Consider the following 23021-nt stretch of genomic DNA (forward strand, 5'->3'; position numbering starts at 1 on the left):
TCTTTTTCGTAATAGTGACTGTATATATTTCATCATCCTATTTTCCCTTTAACTTCTTATCATAAGGATTTTTCCATGCCATTAAAAACTTATTAGCAAACATTATTCAAAAAGAATTCTTATTGTTTCCTAAACAATAAGAACATTTTTTCATTATTATAGAAAACATTATAGTGAAATCTTTGACTATTGAAAAATATCTGCCTCATTTTGCAATACTTAGATCAGACAGTGATGGAGAAAAAGAACTGAGAGGCAAGAAGTATAAGCTTTTTAGTCTTTCATATATTCTGCTAAATTGTTCTCTGATAAGATTGTATCAAATGTAATGAGAATGCCTGCTTCATCAAATTCTTATCACCACCGGGAATTCTCATTTAAAAAGTAAGATATCTTGGCAGATTTGATATCTACTGTCATTTTAATTTTCATTTCTTCTACTATCAGTAGTGAGGCCAAAGTTCTGTTGCTGTTGGTTAGCCATTTTTTCTTCTATAAATTGTCTGTTCATGTCCTACAGTCCATTTTCTATTGAGATGTTACTGTTTTCCACACTTGTTTCAACTCTAAATATTCAAGTTGGCAATCATTCATCTGTTTTATTAGCTTAATGTACTTTTCAGTTGTCTGCTATTCATTTTTCTTAATATTTAAGAATTAGTTCTAAATGACAACCAGAAATGATGTTTCAAAATTTAACACAATTAAAAATACTGTCACAAACTGTATCAAATATCCATCCTCTACCACTTTTCTTAAATCATTAGTTCAAATATTGATGATGTAAATAAATGGCTCGAAAAGGAACCTGTCCTATTTACCAGATGCATAAGACATTACTTAATATAATAAAATTTTAATTTTTTATCAATAACTGTAACATTAGCTGTCTATCCACCAGACACTATACATATGCAATATGTTACATTACTTGATTTTAAGCCAAAGACTCTTATGATACAGATATTTTTAATCCTCCTTCTAACAAATGAGAAATTTAAGCCTTAGCTTTAAGGCTTTAAGCACTTTGCCCAAGATAGTCACAAAATTACAAAAAATTCTCTGCGCTTCTTGGAGTTTTTTCTAAAGTAGTTTTATCACAATCATCATTTAGAAATCACTTAGCTTTACCAGAATTGAAGAAAGAAAAATTGCTAGAGTAGAAACAAGTGTTTTTTTCCATTCCACAAAATATCCAAGGAAATAATTTGAGAAAGAAAGATTTATGTATAAAAATGAATAGAACAATATTACTTATGATAGTAGATGGCTGGAAATAAAAATTCAAAGGAAGACTTCTTAACGATGCTGAGAAACTGTTTGACACTGAGTACTCCTTTAGTATTCTGGCTAGCACTTTTTAAAGCAGTTTCCATGTATTAACTCATTTAATCCTTCCCAAAGCCCTGTGACACAGGTATTAATTACCCTCATTTTACAGATGAGAAAAGGGAAGCACAAAGAGTTAATTGCTCATACCACATAAATTATTAAACTGGCGGGGTCAGAACTTGAATCCAGAGCCTGTGCTCCTGACCATTCACTACCCAATAAAATCTCCAAATATAAGTAAAAAGATCAGTTTAAAAATCATTAAAAGAGATTTCATTAGAAAAAAGAAAGTTATTTCTAAAGTAAGTTTAATCAAAAAAGGAAACAAAGGGGGAGGGGATAGCCCAGTGGTAGAGTGCATGCCTAGCATGCACGAGGTTCTGGGTTCAATTTCCAGTCCCTCTATTAAAAATTAAATAAATAAGTCTAATTACCTCCCTGAAATATATAATAAAGCTTTTTAAAAGGTAGAAAACAACAACAATGAAATGCAAACCCCTAAATGCTTTTCATCAGTGCAACTACCGGTTGTGCACACTATAAAGACTAAACAGAAGGAAGAACTTTTAGTAGTTGTTGAGATATGTGATATGATTATAGATAAAATTTGTAAAACTTCCATTTGTAATATTTTAAAGTTGACTCAATAGAGTACATGTTAAGATGGCACATCAGCAGTTTTGTTTATGCTTTTATACCACTGCTGCAAAATCAACAGTTAAGACTGGGGTTTTCCATCTATTTAAATAATGTCTGCCTTTATCCCTATGCTTCATGATAGCAGTGCAGATTTAGTAGACAAGACTATCATGAAATCAAAAAACTTAATGACATGTCTATGTAATTTGAAAAATACTAATATATTACTGTATCTGGTATGTAATCATCTCAGCCTATAGAAATATGTGAAGCACATATGAATTTAAGACTCTCTTCCAATTACTTTGCAGCCCACCCCTTGGATCACCAGCCCACAGGATTAAAGGAAGCCACTGATTTAGAAAGTAAAGAAACCATAAAAGGAAAGCATAAAACCATGTTTAATTTGAAGAACAGGTTAAGTAATGCCTGCATTTTATGCTGACTGCTACTATGTGATAAACACAATCTTGGCAACCTACTCACATTTTCTTAGTTATACCTCTACAAATCAAACGTAAAATCTAGAACTTAATTTGAAATTAGCTTTGGAACAGAGACACATACATAAATTTTTAAAACTATATATTACTTATCTTCCTGTAGATGGTTTATACAACTGTCACTGTATTGTGTCTCGATCAAAGGGAATTTCAAAAACTTTTTTCTGATTAAAAGATAAAATATTAAAATGTAAATGCTTATTGTGAAAAATACAAAAATAACAGAAATACACAACTTACAAAGTGAAAAGCTCCTATATCCCCACACCCCTGGAGAGAACTACTGTTTAGTTTGGAATCAAAACAAATATTAAATACATCAAGGAGAATGCAATTTAAACAAATCCTTTACTGAAATTTTCTGCAGAATATATTCACCCCTGAATTATAGTTTCATAATCCTGTATTTTCAACTATCACCTCTGCTATAAGTACGGTACATACTTATATTTTTATTCTCCAAGAATAAAAATCATACAAGCATTAGGTGACCTATTGTCCAATGCTAAATTAGTGACACTCAATTATCTCAAATTCATCAGTGAAGTTATTTGGCAGCTTGTCTCTCAGAAGATAAAATGAAATTTTTTTCTACTTCCATCTTTTAAGGTTTAAAACCAATCACACAGTTTTCAGAGTGAAAAAAGTTTCTCCTGTCCCCCTGCTTAGGTCATCCTCAGTTCAGGATCTTTTGATTTCTTGCACTCAGTTAACATTAAATCTGCTTCTAACAATTATCCTATTGCACAGCTTTCAATTTTGAAAGAACTACCTTAATTGTAGCATCTTCTGAAGCAGAGACCATAACACTGAACACAGGATGGAAAATGACTCGTGTGACTGGACTCCTATGACCACTCAATGCATATTTTTCTGGTGGGCGGGGAATCCATTCCTTTGGGTCTCGCTTCTGACCAAGAGGTCCACCCGACGTAAATTCTTCTTTTGCTTCATTTAGTTTTGATTCTAATTCCATAACCTTGAGAAGGAACAAACAGTTATGTACAGATAGGTTCTGATAAAAAGAGTATATTTGATATTTTAAAAAACTGTCTTTAATTTGCATCCATACATGCAGATGAAGAATAAAATTTCAGTAATTTACAAAGCATGTTAGATTTAATTGAAAATGATCTATATCACCAAAATTTTAGTGGTATGAAAAACTGAAAACTGAGAAAAATTCAGTACCATTGTGCTGTAACTACTTAACTCAAAATTTCGGAAGGTGCCAAACCAGTTTACATTATACATGTCAATCGTAACATACATAATGAAAGCTAACATTATGGAGCATCTGTGTGCTAGACAGTTTTCTAAGGCATATTATGAATTAACTCATGTTATAACAGTATTATTTGTTCTAACTTTGCCTACTGAAAGTATAAATTTAGGACCAGAATATTATTTATTGCCTTCCCACTTTACAGATAAAAATAAAAGCTCAGAGATGAAAATGATTTGTTTAAGAGCACATAGTGCTCTTTTCCCTGTATCCCATTGGCTCCATGTGTTCTTCCCAACTAAATGCATAAATAAGTTCTTCAGTATCAATTCCTTGAAGTCAGGGCTGTGTAGATTCAATCCAGCCAGTACCCTGGGCTGCATAAGTTAGCATGTATCAGCAATGACCTAATACAGGTCAAAACCTTTTTTTTTTAATGCACAGAAATATATTTTTATTTGCCTTTCCATTACTATATTAGTGCAGAATAATTATGTTGACACTTTCAAAGTTTGTATAATACTCTGAATACAACTAACTTAAAAGACTTAGTTACCTTCTTTTGTAATCTAATAACAGATGTCCATTTTTTTTCCAAAAGACCAGCATATTTCTTATCTAATTCTTCATTCTAGAGAAAAAAAAAAGGTTAGAACTTTAAAAAAACACCTGGAAGGCTCTGGTGAATACCAAGTTTAGTGCCAAGTAAACCACAATAACAAGTGGTAAGACTTGTGAGTAACTAATGTGATTGTTAACTACTGGTACTTGAGTAAAATCCATTCATTAATTATACTGTAAATAACTGTAAAAAGTCAAACATACCATATCTAATTCAGCTTCCTTTTTAAAAACTGAGTATGCCTCTTCATAGCCATTTGAACGAAGATAATCTGCTATAGCTCGATTTCTGAAAGAAAACAAATTCAAGTGACTCCTAGCAAGTTCTCACTTCTATTTTCAAGAAATAATATTTTATTTAAAATCTCATAAATCTTAAAATACTCTTTTTTGGGGGGGGTGGGGAGAGGTAATTAGGCTTGTTTATTCTTTTATCTTTAATGGAAGTACTGGAGATTGAACCCAGCACCTTGTGCCTAGTGCTAGGCATACACTCTGCCATTGAGTTATACCCTCTCCCCTTAAGATACTCTTTTAAGAGTATTATCTTCCAAATCATACAAGTATTTCACAAAAAAAGGAACTACTCCCCCCCAAAAAACCCCTAAAACATTTAGCCCTGTCATAGTACATCCATAAGATTTTATAACATTATTCCTGAGCTTTTAGTTATGTTTCTAATGTGTTGTTTACCTTACAAGCTGTGGGTACTCTATAGATCAAGATATAGCTTGCTTATACAATTAGATATCACTTTGTGACAGTAATGATCATTTCTGTTCATGTTTACAGTTTACATTCAGCCTTCCCTTGTTATTCTAATAGACACTCAAGGACTAGCAAGTGAAACTTAGTATTGCAGGGAGAATTATTCTGATAAAATTTTAATAAGTACTTTAATATTAGAGACAACTTAAACATGAGAGTAGATAGGGAAAAAAAAGGCACAAGCTATAAACTTAGGGTACTATCATAAATTGAGACTTCATTTAGAATTGGAAAGAACTCTAAGGTTAGAGAAGCTGAATTTCATGCTTTCCTTTTAATTCTTTGAAAGAGAAAACAAGCTACCTGTCTCCTAAGGCAATCTGTTCCAATGTCTCTTTAATTTTTTTGAGCGTTAGGTACCACTGTGACAGAAATAGTTGTGTGCTTGGTATTGCCTTTAACATTTTAAATTAATTTAAAAATTTTAAAAGTTAATATATACACAAGGTTAAACAAACTTTAAATATATAAGGACACAATAAAGTGTCCTTTCCACCACTAACCCTTAATATTCCACCCCAGAGGCAACCACTTTACCAGGGTTTTGTGTATTCTTTCAGAGATGGTCTCCCTGTCTACCCCTACATAGTCTAGACATAATCAATACTTGTTTTTAAAACAAACTGCAGTATACTACAGATGTCTTACATACAATGTCATATAAACTCACTTAATCTTAGCAATCATTATTAGATATAAATCTGCCTCTTTTTAAAAAATACTGTACTCCATTAGAGACATGCTTTTACTACTATAAAGTAGTAAAAAGTAGTAGTAGTACAAAGATTAAAGTATAACTAGTGGAAGACAAGGTCAGCACACCGTATTTGTGGATATGGGGATTGAGGGAAGAAGGTAAATTCTTAGTCTTACTGTAAGTCTGTGTTTGTGTGTTGCTCATATCACAGCCTGTACTTCTGGCCTGCTCCACTAATGGGTAACTTGATTCATTACAAAGTATATTCTTTACATGAAGATAATTATCTACTTTTTAACTTCCAAATAGTTCTACTTGGGCCTTCCGAAACAATACAGACTACGAAAGCAACAGCTCTCTCAAAATATTCCATCAAATACTGTGTTGTCAAAGCCTGTATTACAAATGTTCAACAAAAATAAATTACCCTTTGGTTAGACTATTCCAAATAGGGGGGTGGTTATAGCTCAGTGGCAGAGCACATGCTTATTAGCATGTACCTGGTCCTGGGTTCAATCCCCAGTACTTCCATTAAAAAAAGGAAAAGAAAGGAAGAAAGAAAGATCCCAAATAGTTAAGGGAAATGAAGAAGCTAAAAGACATCTATTTCTTAACTTTATTTCCTTCTTCAAGCAAATAAAGGGGGAAATGTCAAGGGTTTAAATAAAAGTGCTATACTTAAAAAAGTAATAATAAAATCATATGTAGTATTTGTATTTGTAAATATTTAATGTTCCTACCTAGCTCCACTCCTACCTCAGGGTCAAGCCCTAATGCCTTAACTTCGCCTGAACACACTACACACACAGCTTATAACTCTGAAGTTCATAAACAAATATGTATATGTAACATATGTACAAATTATAACTATTATGATCTTAAATGGACTAATTTTGGCAAATGAAAAGACAGATAGATATGTGGTGATATTTTTCCAGGTAAGAATATTAAAAGAAAAATGCAAAATGATTATATTTTTCTCCTTATTTAAAAAAAAATTTCAGTATTTTGAGATTACCACTAACCTTTCAGAATAGCCCACTCATACCATGTGCTTCTGCCCATTCATTCACATCACTATGTATGCTTTTAATCAACTTAATCTGCTAATTTCATTCAACACAGTGAAGATCCTTCCTTGTCAGTATATATTCATTTATGACATCAGTTATTAATATTCAAACAATATTCCACTATATAGATGTACCAAATTTTATTTAAGCAATCACTGATTGCTAGACTTTCAGGTTGTTTCTAATTTTTTACCACTAAAAATAATGTCACAAATAAGCATTTGTACACTCAAAGCTTTTCAAACATCTTCACTTTAAGTCAAAAGATGCTATAATTGAATGTCTGTATCCCCCCAAAATTCTTATATTGAAACCTAATCCCCAAAATGATGGTATCTGGAAGTGGGTGACTATAGGAGGAAGTCATGAACAGGTTAATGCCCTTATAAAGAGACTACGAACTGGGAAATGAGCCCTCACCAGACACAAATCTGCCAGTACCTTGACCTTGAACTTCCTAGCCTCTGCAACAGTAGGAAATAAATCTGTTGTTTATAAGCCACCCAGCTTATATTTTGTTACTGCAGTCTTAGAATAGACTAAGACAAAAAAATTTATATGTTTTTAGGACATTCTGAAAGCTACTGCCAAACTGCTCCCCAGAGTTGTAACTAATTTATATTCCTACCAGTCGTTATGAATGTCATCCCTTTACCACCTTTACTTTTTAAACATTTGGGTTAGCATTTACTGACTTAAAACAAAGTTGACACCCTTTGATTCTGCATATATAGCTTTTATGAAAGTGTACTAGATGTTAAACTTTGAAAACTTCTGCAAGATTTCCAAATACTTTGTGGCTTAACCCACCATCTATATTTTAAAAAGATGCTATGTGGCAAATGCAATTAATTAGAAAGATATAGGTAATTCCAAATATGCATTAAACAGCACCTCAAAATAGCTGTATGTCACATTTACATTTTTAATAAAATGTTAAATCCAACTTAAAAAAAAACACTGTTCTCTTTTGATTCTAAAACCATTCTGTAAATTAGGTAGAAAAGTATATTACCTCTATATTATATATTGGTAGCCTGACTCATCTAAGGTCACAAAAGTAACAACAGTGAAATAATTTAGGATAATAATTCCAATCAACATTTATTGAGTAGGTGGGGAAGAAACTGGCTAAGCAGATGGAATGCTACATCTCCCTCCTTTAACTAGTTCCATCTTTTTGTTTATTTGGGGGGCGAGTGAGAGGTAATTAGGTTTTTATTTACTTATTTTAATGGAGTTACTGGGGATTGAACCCAGGACCTTGTGCATGCTAAGCACTAGCTCTACCACTGAGTTATACCCTCCCCCTCTAGTTGTTCCATTGTTACATATTTCCATATACTGTATTTCTTCATAAATATTTTAAAAGTAGGATTTATACTGCTCTTTAAAAAGTCCTACACACAGATGCTTGAAACCAAGGATGACTCACACTTTCAACCACTAGTGCTTTTGTTTTGATAACTGATTAGATGTGCGTGATGGGTGAAAACAGTTTCAAAAGCTTCTGGTAGATGGTAGTAAATTTACTTGGACAGGAAACACAGGAAAAGAGGTAGGAATATAGTTAGTTTAGTTTTAAACCTTTTGACTGGAAGTAGCTATAAGATATTTAAGTAAAGAATACAGGAGGTAACTGAACATAAAGGTCAGAAGCTTAAGAAATAGGTCTGATGTAAGGAAAGGATTTGGGAAAATTAACACCACTTAAGTGGTGAAAGACACTTTGGAAGAAGGTATATAATGGGAAGAAAAAAGGAGACTAGAATGTAAATAATGGAACCTTGACAGATACCAATATTTAAGAAGCCATTAGGGAGTGAAGGAGCCTACTAAGAGAATTAAGAAAGATGTCGGTAAGTCAATGGAAAAGGGATTTTCAATAAAATGAAAATGACTAATGGCAACAAAGTTCTGAGAGGGGTCAAATAAAGTAAGTCTAAAAAGTGCCCAAGCAATCTGGCTAAGAAGACGTCCCCGCTGACTTGAGCAAGTGTAGTTGCACAACTTAAAGCAGCCTCAGTCTTCCGCTCCACAGTAAGTCTTCAAATGAGCACTGTAAAATACTGGAGTTGGGAAAGAGCGTGAGTTTTGAGACTATCAGGGATGCATTCTCTATCTAATGAAGGGTGAATGTTTAGTTAATACAAGTTTTACATGCAAGAGTTTAGAAAAAGAAAGTGATATTACATGGCATTAAAATATAATACTGAACTACCAAAGAGCAAGAGATATATACAAAAACACAGCAAATAAAACTCAAGTTTAAATGAGTCTGATACCATTAGGAATTATACAACATACTGATAATGTACAAAATCTACAATCCAGTCCCAGAGGAGTCTAGTCAATTCTACTTCCACATCAAATACAATTTAGTCAGATACAATTTAGTCAGATTTCTTAGTCATACTTCTAACCACAATGTCAGGTGAGTGGTGTTGACAGTCAAGAAGCATAATTCAGGTTCCCATGGCCAGATAACTTCGGCACCACTGCCCCTGTTACTTTACCACTCAATATCTATCTGATCCAGTGAATGTGGATCCTCTAACTCAGCCAAGGTGTACCACTGTCAAAGTAAGAATAAATAAAACTGAAGAATCTCTTGGTTCTAACAGCCTAAAAGGTGCTTCTAGGGTTTGCTACTAATTTCAGCGGTTGACCTAGAGTTGATTTACATCAGTTTTATTAGGGATGGAAGATTTATCCCTTTGGAAATAAGTGGACATCAAAGCACAAGTTTATAATAATCTCTCAAAGAAACTTCATACACATTAATTAAATAAATCTATTAAGTCTCAGAAGATGAAGAAAATAACCAATCACTAGAATAATCAAGGAAAACTTCATGCAAAAGTGTAATAGGTCATTCTGAGTAGACTAAAACCAGAAACCCCATGTAGAATCAGAGAAAATGATTAAAATCAAAAGAACAACCTGAGATGAAGGAATTCTACCTATGAACAAATAATTGGTTAGACAGAGTTTAGGCTTACACATGGAATAGTAGCACAATGAAATTATTCTACTGCTGTTCTCTGAAACCATTACAACAAATGAAGCTGTTTTTCTAACCTATTCCCAAGTTATTAAAATGCCAGGGGGGAGGGTATAGCTCAAGTAGTAGAGTGCATGCTTAGCATGCATAAGGTCCTGGGTTCAATCCCCAGTACCTCCTCTAAAAACAAACAAACAAACCTAATTACCTCCCCCCAAAACAAAATAAATACATATTTAAAAATAAATAAATAAATAAATAAATAAATAGATAAATAGATAAATAAATAAATAAATGCATGCCAGATTAGATTTTAAGCATTTTAGCCGACTTCCTACTCTCTTAGTTGTTCTCATATCCCCCAGGATAATTTTTGTAGCTGTAATACCAGTCATAACACCATTACCAAACCATATACACCTTTACACTCTTATAAAGAGAGGTAAGATTTGTAAAAGTTACTCTAAGTGTCACGAACGTTACACAGTAACAACTCTAAAAAGATTGGATAGCACTAACAATAAAAACAGAATACTTCAGGGTCCCCATCAACTCTTACAAATATTAATTGAAGCAGAGGGAGTTACAGAGCATGCATCTAGAGGAGAATGAAGTGAAGCTGTTTTTCACAAGTAAAGAAACTGAGGCTCACAAAGCTTAACTGACTTTTTTGGCTGATAAATGGTGAAGCAGAAAATCAAAATCTGGGTCTTCTGAAACCAATGTGTTAACAGTATTTCTTCAAACTGTATACTGTAGCACTCTAAAGCTGAATAAAAATGTTCTAAGAATTTTATAAAATTTAAAATTTTATTGTTTATATGAGGAAAAACAAGGTTAAGTCAAATGCTGACGAAGAGATGTTTTCTTATGAGGTCCATTAAAAAGGATGCACCAATCTCACATACTCAGGAATTAGGAAAGCAATGGAGTTAATATGCATTGTTCTAAAAGGCTGCAGCGGCCCAATGAATCTGGGATGTCTGCAGAGATAGCAGGGCACACCATTAAGATAATGAGAAGACCCAGCAGGATCAGGTATGCAAGTTCACATCACTGGGACCACATCGTCATCTTTCGTGCCATGCTCCAGAAGACAACCCTCACAACACCCCTTAGACAAACACCAAGATGAACTGTCCTGGGGAAGATGTGACTAAAGTTCAGTTTCAAGTGCAGAGACACTACTGAGGGTTATTCCATACGCTGCTGCCACAGGACATTAACCAAGTCTCAGACAGGTAGGTAATATGACTTCTTAAATATGCTAAACTACCCACTGAGTCTTTGGGGAAAGTGCAGTACTGAAATGATGAGTTCTTGGCCATAGGTCTCATAGGTCTTATACCTCTCCAACATCATGTGCCTTGACAGAGGGTTACAATGATCATCCTTCATCATCACACTTGAAGATACCTACTTCGTAATCCAGGATTCAACTACTACCAGTCTTGGGACAAGTACAAACACAGCAAGAGTAACAATGAGACCTCATGTGGGCAGTGATGAAGCAAAGAAAATAAAACTGGGGTGAGCCAGGGTGAGTGGATCTTCTTCATTAAGCCAAAGAATGTGTGCCTGTTAGTTATCATTTCTCGGCAGAAGAGATCTGGGTCTGAGGTCATCCAGCCCTCACTCCCCATACCACAGCAGCTATAACACTGTATACCAAAATAAGCACATCACGTTGGACTTTTAAAAAGGCAAAACCAAAAAAAAAAAAAAAAAAAGAACTCAAAAATATGCATTATCGTTGTTCATTCTCATATTTAGATGAAATTTTTTGAGTAATGGAACCACAAAACAGAAGGCACCACTGAACAGTTCAGTTTTGATCCTCCCCCTTCTGTTTTCTTTACCCTTTTAATCTGTTAAGAAAAATAACTTTACAAAAAGTAAATGAAGGTATGATCATGATATCACTTCACACCAGAAGGGTTAGACTTCTAGTTATGTTGTTTCAAGTTAGTGATACATAGTGTATTAATGACTGACATATAAGCTACATGGCCTAGTATAAGTCAGAGGTCAGCAATGTCTCCAGAGCGGGGGACATTTCATCTTGGTTCCTCAGTACAACTTGCAACTTTAAAAACATTTTCTCCCTTTTCTTCTAACTTTAATATGTCTATAGTAATTGCAGATAGTTATTTATTTAACTCTGAGATCCACTTAGAATATATTCCTTTAAAAAATAATTCTGCATACTTAAGAAACTTATTCAGAAAAGTCAGGTTGTACCATAAGAATAGCCAATGTAACTCGCACGCGTTTAAAAGTTTGAAACATTTACAATCTTTAAACGTAAAGCAAATTTTCACTATAAAACAAGGAAGGAAAGAAACAAGGTGATGCTGGAAGGGATAAGTGTCTGTTATATTCCCAACTTCATACTAGGGACTATAAAAAAGGATTAGATTATTGTACCTTGCCTTCCAAGAGCTTGTAAATCTATTCGAGGAGGAAAACCAAAGGTACCGAAGGGTATGAAAACAATTCAAAAAAGAAATGAGATTGAATGCAAGAATCTTTTTATAAAGGCAAGATGTGAACTGGGCCTTAAATGAAAAAGAAACAGTTAAGCATTATAGGCAGGGGATTGAGCAAGAGAAAGGGAACAAGAATGGTACACAATGAAGATCTCAATTTATATCTGATCAAATTCTCCAACATTCTTGATTTTAAAGCATTCCTTAACGGGAGGTGGGGAGGGTACAGCTCAAGTGGTAGAGCGCATGCTTAGCATGCATGGGGTCCTGGGTTCAATCCCTAGTACCTCCTCTAAAAATAAATACATAAACCTAATTACCACCCCCCCAAAAAATCCTTAACAATGGAAAGGCCATTAAACGTTAAAAAAGAGACCTCTTCACTAATATTTTAAAAAGAAACCCCTCAAACCTTCAACCAATAAATATTACAGTTAATGGTACAACACCAGAAACAGTTGCATTAAAGTTAAGAACAAAACAAGGATAATCACTATTATTTATAATCACTATTATTTAAAGTTGCTCCAGAGGGTGTGGGTACAGCTCAGTGGTAGAGTGTGCCTAGCATGCACCAGGTCCTGGGTTCAATCCCCAGTACCTCCATTAAACTTTAAAAAGGGTGAGGGGGCAGGTGGGGGGGTAATAGTTCAGTGATAGAGCATATGCTTAGCATGAATGAGGCCCTGGATTCAATTCCCCATTACCACCATTAATATAACAACAACAACAAAAAACAAGACCAAAAAAAAAAAAACCCACAAAAAAAACAACTTTCCAAGAGAAAGAAATATTTAAAAAAAAAGTAATAAAATTAAAAAATAGTTACTCTAAAAGTGGTCAATCTAAATAATCAAAATAAATATTAAAAGTGAGATTAAGATATGAGAGAAATGGCTCAAAGACAGGACAGAAACAGATTATGAAGGACATGCAAGACAAGAAAAGGTTTAATGTAAATGGTATTTTTAAGACTTACTTCTTAGAAGCATACAGACAGATTAAATGGAATAGCAATTAAATAAAATAAGAGTATCATACAGTAAGCCAAACTCTGAAGAGTAACAGTGAAAATCCCTTAAAATCAGGTCATATTCACAATAACCATCCTCAGAATTACCTGGCTAAATATAAGTTCCATTTGTTGATGGAACAAAGTTCTAATCCTGCATTGAACAGCAGGATAGTCGATAATCTACAATACTGCTAATAATGGACTTATATTTTTAGAATTGGTATGGATCAAGTCATGCATGATATTATGATTGTCATTCCAGTACTGCCTAATGAATCATTCACTTGTCCCTAGTCCCCTTTTTCATTCTCAAATACCTAACTGCATCCCAGCCTTCAGCTGACCTTCAACCTCACACAGAAAATAGGAGCTGCTCAGTATATAACCTTCTCAACTTCCTTAATGGTATTTGTGGCACTGCCTTCCTCTCTCTTCTACAGTATGACTTTTCTTCTAATACAATCCTCTAGAATAAAATCAAATATTTCAGTGAAATGAAATGTCATATGACACAATAAAAGTTTTGTATGGAATAAAAGTTTTGTATGACACACACACACACAAGCTTTGTATGAATTCTACAGAAAATCAGCAAATTTGATACTGATGTCCACATCTTGATTATCTTTAGAGATGCCTATATTTTCACCCTTGTCAACAAATGTTGAATGCAGTTTTTTGAACATTCAGTAATTTTATAATTTTGGTTCAATTTCACAAATGAAGTATGGGGTTTTGTTTACTTGTTTATTGTTTTGACAAGTCTAATATCAACAACAGAAGAAAATATCAGTACTCCTACAGTACAGGAAGTCATTATTTGTTATCTGGAATGATCAGAATACGATGCATTCCAGTGAATGAAGTATTTCAATTAAAAAACTTTCAAAGAATAAGAAGATTAACCATAACATAAACTGAGAATACTTTAATCTTCCTCTGAAGACTCAGGCCTCTTAAAATTTTTTACCCTAAGACAATATAGTTACAGGTTCTACAATTATCAACTTTTAAACTTTAAAAAGCAGCAGAACCTCAAAACATAAGCTAGATAAAAGCAATATATTAAGTCTGTGTTTTAATACATACTTACTGTTACAGTCAATGAAAATACATCGTTTTTTAAAATAAAAATTTGAAACTGAGACGATATGAATTACAATTACAGTCTCATTTCAGTTCCAGTATCCAGTTCATGTATTTTGCTTCTGTTGTCCAGTATTAAGAAAACTAATTCACACAGGTAAGTAACAGGTAAGTAAAAGTAACTGCACTTCTACAGTTCAATTTATAGTCTCACAATATTCTTCAATTAAACTGAGCCAGAAGGCTTACAAAGAGAAATACCCATCTGAAAGCTGAATCACCATCAAAATCTAAACACTGTTCCCATTTCTTATTATAGATTCTAAAGCCAGACAATAATTGTCCAAAACTTTAAGCCCTAGAACTATTTGTAACAGGATACTGCCATAATGCAAGGTGTTATGCCCATACCTGTCTTTACAAGTATTCACCACATGGTAACATATATGCCAGAGCCTGGTATCTAACTCCATGAACATGAACATGAACATGAGATGCTATAGCTGTAGTGTATTCTCATGTACAATTTTAAGTGTGTAGGGAAGTGCAGATTTTTACTAAGATCAGGACAGAATCACTTTCTAATAGATAATAAACATATACAATGTTCAAACATATGCACAGGAGAATCTTGAACACCTCAACTGAAGATGTTAAATTTTGTAAAGCAAAACACAGCTTACAAATACATTATAGTAATGAAAAGATATAGAGGAAACTTAATTGCATATTGCTAAGTGAAAGAAGTCATTCCGAAAAGGCAACATACTGTGAGTTCAACTTTCTGGATATGGCAAAACTATAGAGAGAGTAAAAAGATCAGTGATTGCCAGGGGTTTGGTGAGAGAAAGGGATGGACAAATAGGCGAAGTACAGGGGATTTTTAGGGTAGTGAAGCTGTATACAGGTAAAGCAGGATTTAAGAGAAGGGTAAAGAGAATTAGCTTTACATGTGCCAGCCAGAATGAGCTAATAGACAAACAATAAATTATCCCCCAAAAAAGTCTTCAGGTCACACTTGAGGAACGTTAGCTTACTTGAGGAGGACCTGGGAAGCTAAGAGGTAAAATGCCCCAGGGCAGAGGACTGTACTAATATGGCAGAAAGGTGTTCTAAGACAGCATACTTAATTACAAGCTATGTCCAGCTCAGTCACTCTTTCCCATAACCAGAACTATCCTCAAAGATGGTTAATAAGAAGGAAAAATGTCACATAGGACCCATGCAATTTTTTTTAAGAGGAGAAAAGGAAAAGTAGCACAGCAAGCAAAACAGAGAGGAAAGTATGCTTTAGAGAGGAAGAACTACTCCCAAAAGCAGCAGAAAATTACAGATGAACACACTATACTTTCAAAAAAATCTGAAGTAACTTAAAACTAAAAACAGAGCAAAATAAAAAGAATCCAAAAAAACATGATACAATGTAACCAACTATAATAAGAAAATATCCTTAAAATACAGAACTATCCAAAATCTAGCTTGGTGAACATGAAGATAAGTGACAAATACAAATAGTATGGATACCTAGGCAGAAGAGCAGGAGAAACAGGCTGACCTAAACTTCTCCACTGCAACCTATAATGCCAGAGAAAATTAGCTCTAGTTTCTTTGTTTAAAAGAAAATCTATTAAAATTACTCTTATTTACACAAAAAATAAATATATTTGCCTTATAAAATACTGAAACAGTACTGTCACATATCTTCTTTCTTCCACTTTTATCCAATTTCAGTTTAGTATATATCCTTTCAGGGCTCTATGTGTGCACAGACACAGATACAGGCACAAAAGAAATGCATAGTTGTGTGTGTGGGTGTTTAACATGAATGTATCATATCATCTTATTTAGCAACCTGATTATCTGATTAACAATAGCTCTTAGGGCTCTTTCCATGTAGATATACATAAATAAACCACTTTTTAAACTGCTATTCAGTAACCCATAGAATGAATGTACCATATTTAACATTCCCCTAATAATGGACCATTCTAGGTTGTTACCAGTTTCTTATCACTAAAAAAAATGCAATAAACATCCATAATTTTACACAGCTATCCCTACAGAAATACTTGCAACATGTGTTAAAAAGAAAATTAAGCTCTTTATAAAGAAAACTGTTAGATCAAAGAACTTCATTTTATTTCCTTACTAAAACCTGTAAGACACTAAATCTATTTCCCAAATTTAATTTATATCTATAAGACAAATTTTCTTTGCTTGATGAGCACAGTTAAGTCAATTCTTATCTCAAACTATATAAAAACCTAGCCACATGAAATTAGGTTCTCCCCTTCTCAACTGATTTTTATTCAAATTAAAAGCTCTATACTTGGCCTTAATGTTTAAATATTCATCCTGATTATGAGGGTAATAAGCATGACTTGCAGTCAGCTCACACAAGGCATCGAGAAGAAAAGAATTCTGAAGTGATTTAGAAACAAGAATGATTAAAAACCAGATGTGCCTTCAACAATATACATGCACATATGCAGAGTTATTCATTACAATATTATTTGTAATTACAAAACAGTGGAAACTACTTAGATGTTCAAATTTGGGAGAATGGTTGAACAATCCATGGTGTATACATAGCGGGGTAGTATTCAGCTGTTAAAAAGAAGAGAATTTCTATGAACTGATATGTAGTGAGTTCTAAGAGATATTGTTAAGAGAAAAAAAGCTAAGTGCAAAAGAGAACACATAGCATGCTAACTTTTATCTAAGAAAGAAGGGAGAAACAAGAAAACATATCTCTTGCCTATCTTTACAAAACAATGATGTTGGTTCTTCTAAAGAGTAAGGAGGGGTAACTTAGTGCAAAGGATTCAGAAGACAGTAACACTTCTGAGTATACATTTTTGTATAGATGGTGTTCTACATATTCAAAATATTAAATAAAATTAACAAAAATGGGAAGGGGGTGGAATGCAAAAACAGAAAACTGAAAAACTAGAAATAGATGAACCCAACAGTATTTCAAATGAATAGTAACTACATGAAGAGGGAGAGGGAGAAAAAAAAACTAATCCACATAACTTACACAGTATTTGATTATGTACTCTCAGTCTCTGGCAGGATGGATGTGGGGAGAATTGCATACAAATTCTGAACCCTTTCCAGGAGATTTGTTTTTCGTAATGGTATGAGCATAACAATTCTGAAACTATTTTAGAAGTATTATAGCCCCCCAGAGGAGACTGGCAGTATCTGGAGACATTTTTGATTATGGCATCTGGTGGGTAGAGGCTAGGGATGCTGCTAAACCACCAAGTGTGTACAGGACAGCCCCCACAGCCAATAATTACTCAGCCCAAAATGCCAATTGTGCCAGGACCAAGAAACCTTAGTACATACATGAGGCAGGGTGTCTGTATATGTGTTTATACATACATGTATTTCCTAGTTCTGTCTGCTTAAAGGGCCCAGAAGCAAAGACATCCCAGCAGCAATGTGTACACTTACTGACCATATACTGATCTCTAATACCACTCCTGACTAAGAGGAACCAGAACTTTTTGGAGCAATGGCTGATTCTAGGGTTAAGGCAGGATGGTAAACAATAAGCTTAGAACATCTTGTTATCCTAGAAAATAAGGAAGTGCTCCTAAAAATGACAGGGGCAAACAAAAGAGCCAACCGGAAAGGCTCCTATGGGAAAATCTGGGACAATTCAAGCACTAAAACAAGAAAGAATAGTAATGAATGATAAACAATTGAAAATGTAAGAATCCATGAGTTCATACCAAAAATCAAAAAACAAGTATATAAAAAGGAGAAAAAGAAGGTCCACTGATTACAGTAAAATGCTGAGTGCTGACTAATAAATAAAGAATGAATAGTAGTGCCAGAAAATCATTTTGCAACCATTGCAGTAAAGAATCATTCAGTAAGAATCATCAGTGTTAAATCTAGGGGAGAAATATCAATGAGAAGGAAGAATGTCTGCACGATCTTAAAGTGTCTTCCCACTTATTTGTTGCAAAGAAAGTAACAATAACCATATAGCAGAGATATCAGGCATTTATACTGAAGGATCAAAATTAACATCATCGAGGGGCAGATGGACATTATGTATCTTTAGATATAATATCCTGGCCAAGAATGAATAACCTGGATCTAATCATGAGGAAACAGACAGCCTAATGGAAAATGAACACTCTATTAAGACCAAAAAAAAAAAAAAAACTCACAAATAACAAATGTTGGTGAGGATGTAGAGAAAAGGGATCCTCCTACACTCTTGGGACTGTAAATTGGTGCAGTCACTGTAGAAAACACTACGGAGGTTTCTCAAAACACTAAAAACAGAGCTACCATATGATCCAGCAATTCCACTCCTGGTTACATATTTGAAAGAAACAAAAACACTGATTTGAAAAGATACATGCACCCCAATGTTCACAGCAGTATTATTTACAACTGCCAAGGTATGGAAGCAATCTAAGTGTCGATCAAGAGATGAATGGATACAAAAGATGTGGTGTGTATATATATGCTATGGAATATTACTCAGCCATCAAAGAGGGTGAAATTTTGCCATCTGCAGCAACATGGATGGACTTGGAGGGCATTATGCTAAGTGAAATAAGTCAGACAGAGAAAGTCAAACACTGTATGATATCAGTTATGTGTGGAATCTGAAAAATACAACAAACTAGTGAATAAAACAAAAAAGAAGCAGACTCATAGATAAAGAGAATAAATCAGTGGTTGGTTACCAGTGAGGAGATGGGCAATACAGGGATAGGGGGAAAAAAGGAGTAATTATGGTATTATATATGACATCATGCATGTGAAACTTCAGAAAATTGTAAAGCACTACAGAATTTAAAGAATTGTTCATTCAATTAAAAAATTTAAGAAAAAGACTATTTCAAAAACATCAGTGTCATAAAAGACAAAGAAAAGTTGAGGAAATGTTCCAGATTAAATGAGACTAAAGAGGCATGACAACTAAATATAAAACCTAATCCTGGACTGGTTTTGGTAGTGTACCAGAGAGGGGGGAAAAAATGCTATAAAGGACATTACTGGGTTGATTAACAAAACTGAAGTAGATTAAATAGAAGTATTGTGACAATGTTAAATTTTACTGAAACTGCTAACTGTACTTTGGTTTCATAGAAGAATAGTTATTCTCAGAAACCACACAGTGAAGTATATGATGGGGGGAGTCCTTCAGGCATGCAAATTACTCTCAAATAGTTTAAAAAAAAACATGGTATGTACCCTCACCCTGGGCTACAGAGTGCAAATGATAGAGCAAATGTAAAAAATCACAATAAGCAAATTTTGATAAAATGTACAGTAAGAACTCTCTGTATTAATCTTACAACTTTTCCATAAATTTGAAATTATTTCCAAATAAACAGAGCTTTTTGGAAATTTTAAAAATACCTAGAACATGAAGTTAAATTAAATGTTCATAATCTTCACCTATGAAAACAGAATGCTATAAATATGGGATGCTGTAAGATACTATAAAATAGCAGTGGTCAAATCATTTCATGCTTCTTTCATTAATGTACTTGCATTAATTATGTCAGTCAACTCATAAAGTTCAAATCCTACAAAAGCCATTGGATGATAAAAGGTAAAAAACACAGTAAGACAAAAAGTAAAGGCATTAACTATAGCAGCATAAAAGCTTTCATTCTGCTAGTACATGGATTCCAGACAAAAAATTTAGAAGAGCTCTGAAGCCCTACCTTCCTAGTGAACATAAGAGATTTAAGACAAGCTTAATTCATTCCAACTTGTTTGTTCTGCTCTAAATGTACACATAGTAAAGTCTCAAGGGTAAGTAACACTTTGTCAAAATGAAACCTAGTTTTAAAATCAGACCAAACAGCTCAAGCCAATATCATAACAATAGTTTTAGTTTAGAATACATCTCCCAAAGCTGTATTTTAATTTACTACTTTGCCCTTTATGAGAAGATTAAAAACAAAAAACAGAACAGAGAAACTTACAGTTCATCTCGTTGTCTCTGGGACAGCACCATTTTGGCTGTAATGTCAAGCTTATTTGATATAGTGGTATGTTCCTCCTTTGGGAAATCAAAAAGCTTTGCAATCCCTGGACTTATAATTAAATATTCCACTAAGTGGCTTCCACACAAAGGAAAACAATTCTTTCACGAGTGAATCCAACCGGTAACCAGGAGATATTCAACAAGGAAGGTTCATTCCACCTAAGGAGAAAGAGAGAAAGATTATTCCTTTCACTTAGAATTTAAATTATTTCTAAATTATTATCTGTAGTATATACTTTCAAAGATGAAGCTAACTTCGATGCTAATATGAATATCAGATGTTTTTAACCTACTAAATCAATGCCAAAATATAGTCATTTAATGTATTTTTAAATTAACAGTTTACTGAGCCAAACAGCGCTATTTTTACCCACTAACAATCATGTCACCTGCTAAATATCAATTTTAATAAATCCCAAACATTAACATAACTTCAGAGATGATAACTGCCCCTTAATGGCTAAAGAAATCGTTTTCTAATTTACAAAAAGGGGTATAATCTGAAAAAAGAAGGATTAAGTATTTCACAAGCTGTCCACAAGCCAAAGATTCCAACTATAACTAAAGTAATGTTCAAGACTGAGTATTAGTCACCAATAATCTTAGACTAGCTGATATTATTTATAATGTAAGTAAACTATTTAGCAATCTCATGCCTCTTAACCAATGCATTTATGAATCAAGAAATAATCTGGAGGGGGTGGGGAGGGAAACAGCTCAGTGGTAGAGTGCATGCTTAGCATGCACAAGGTCCTGAGTTCGATCTCCAGTAATCTCATTAAAAAATAACAAAAAAAATTTTTTAAAGGAAATAATTCAGTATTGAGTTTCAATTAGTTTTGTCCTTAAGATATATGTGTTAAAAAAATTTTTAAACTGAATGGAGTACAAACTTCTTTGTGCTTACATAGTAATCTAATTCTCTAACCTAGTTTCTGATTACTACTTAATGTTTCAGTCTTTTCTTTATACTTGCAACACTATAAAATCAATTTCTATACAATATCTAAAAGGTACTGTGATCAGCTCAATGAGAGTAAATGTAGATAAAAGTAAGAACAATCAAGTTGTTTCTTAAAGAATTATTCTTCAAATCTCCTATTTTACAAAAGTTTAAGTACAGTTTGTCTTTATCACATTGTATAAAAATAGAATTTCCATAGTAATTAGGAAATTCAATTGACCCTTGAACACCATGGGTTTGAATTGCACGCATCCACTTAAACACAGATTTTTTTCAATAGATACATACGGACTACATGATCCAAAGAGTCAGCTAACTGTAAAATTATACTCAGGCTTTCACCTGTGTGGAGGTTTGATGCCCCTAAGCCTTGCTCTGTTCAAAGGTCAATTATATATCTGAGATACATCTTACTTAAAATGCAGACTGGTACCTACAAAATTCAATTGGATGGGACACTTCAAAGAAACAGGAAATCATCTCTCAAGTGAAATTAACTTTTAATGAAGGGCCCATAGGACCACCTATCAAGAGACACATCAATGACAAAGGAAACAAAGACTATTTCCTTTTGTTTTAAATATATCACATTTTAAAGTTGAAATATATCTGACAGATAATACTGTGTAAATTTAAGACATACAACATGTTAATTTGATATTTTACATATTTTGATTACCTTATAGTGATAATTAGTACCTCTATTATGTTACATAATTTTTGAAGAAGTAGGTTGAATAATTAAGTTCTAGTCGTTTGTTTAGCAAGTTTGATGATTATAATACAATACTACTGTCTATAGTCACTGTACTGTGCCTTAGATTTCTAAGACTTCTTTACTAGTCATTGCAAGTTTGTACCTTTTTTCAAATTTTAGCTTTATTTTTTACTGAGGTAACACTGGTTTATAACATTATTTTAGTTTCATGTGTACACCACTATATTTCTACTTCTATATACTCTACGTTCTCATCAGCAAAAGTTTAGGTTCAATCCGTCACCATACAGTTGATCCTCTACTCATTCTGCCCTCCCACTCCTTCCCCTCCAGAACCACTACCTCTATCAAAGACCATTTCTTGAGTATCCTTTTCATGCTATGCCAGGCACTAGGGATACAGTGGTGAATAAGCCAGTCAAGAAGGAAAAATTAGAGAGGAAACTCTGGTTTTCAATATGAGCCCTGAGTCAAAAAGTTAAGTGCTCATATGTTCCCAATGGCAGATGCTGATTTCAAGAGATCCTTCTTGATTGAGTAAATATAATCAGGGATTTATTTTATAATCTCTAATGATTCCTCAGGCCTGGAATCCAGCTACCCCCAAATAAGAGCTGAAAGTCGTCACTACCACTATGTCTAAATCCAAAGAAATATGACTAATGTCAGCAATAGCAGACTGAGAACCAAACACAATGGACAATCCAGAAAACCAACCATCTTTGGTATTTAACATCTCCTAATTATTTAAGCCTCACTTTTCTAAGTCTTAATTGTTGTATCAAGCCAAACCATCTATGAACTTACATACTCTGACAAAGATTACAGTAGGGTAGGGATTATCTGATGTTGG

General features: G+C 33.7%; 1 protein-coding gene across 5 annotated transcripts in view; it reads right to left on the reverse strand.

Moving 5' to 3' along the window:
• PAFAH1B1 (platelet activating factor acetylhydrolase 1b regulatory subunit 1) overlaps positions 1–23021 on the reverse strand; it is a 63791-nt gene that overhangs the window by 10324 nt on the left and 30446 nt on the right. For all 5 annotated transcript variants that reach the window (XM_006219064.3, XM_031685408.2, XM_072939023.1 and 2 more), the window contains 4 exons: positions 20425–20645; positions 4525–4609; positions 4256–4330; positions 3247–3453 (listed from right to left, as the gene is read on the reverse strand). In XM_006219064.3, coding sequence (XP_006219126.1) covers positions 3247–3453; positions 4256–4330; positions 4525–4609; positions 20425–20456 — 399 coding nt within the window. In that variant the 5' untranslated portion in view covers positions 20457–20645. The remainder of the gene's footprint in view (positions 1–3246; positions 3454–4255; positions 4331–4524; positions 4610–20424; positions 20646–23021) is intronic.

This window comes from Vicugna pacos, chromosome 16 (assembly GCF_048564905.1).
Source record: "Vicugna pacos chromosome 16, VicPac4, whole genome shotgun sequence".
NCBI lineage: Eukaryota > Metazoa > Chordata > Mammalia > Artiodactyla > Camelidae > Vicugna > Vicugna pacos.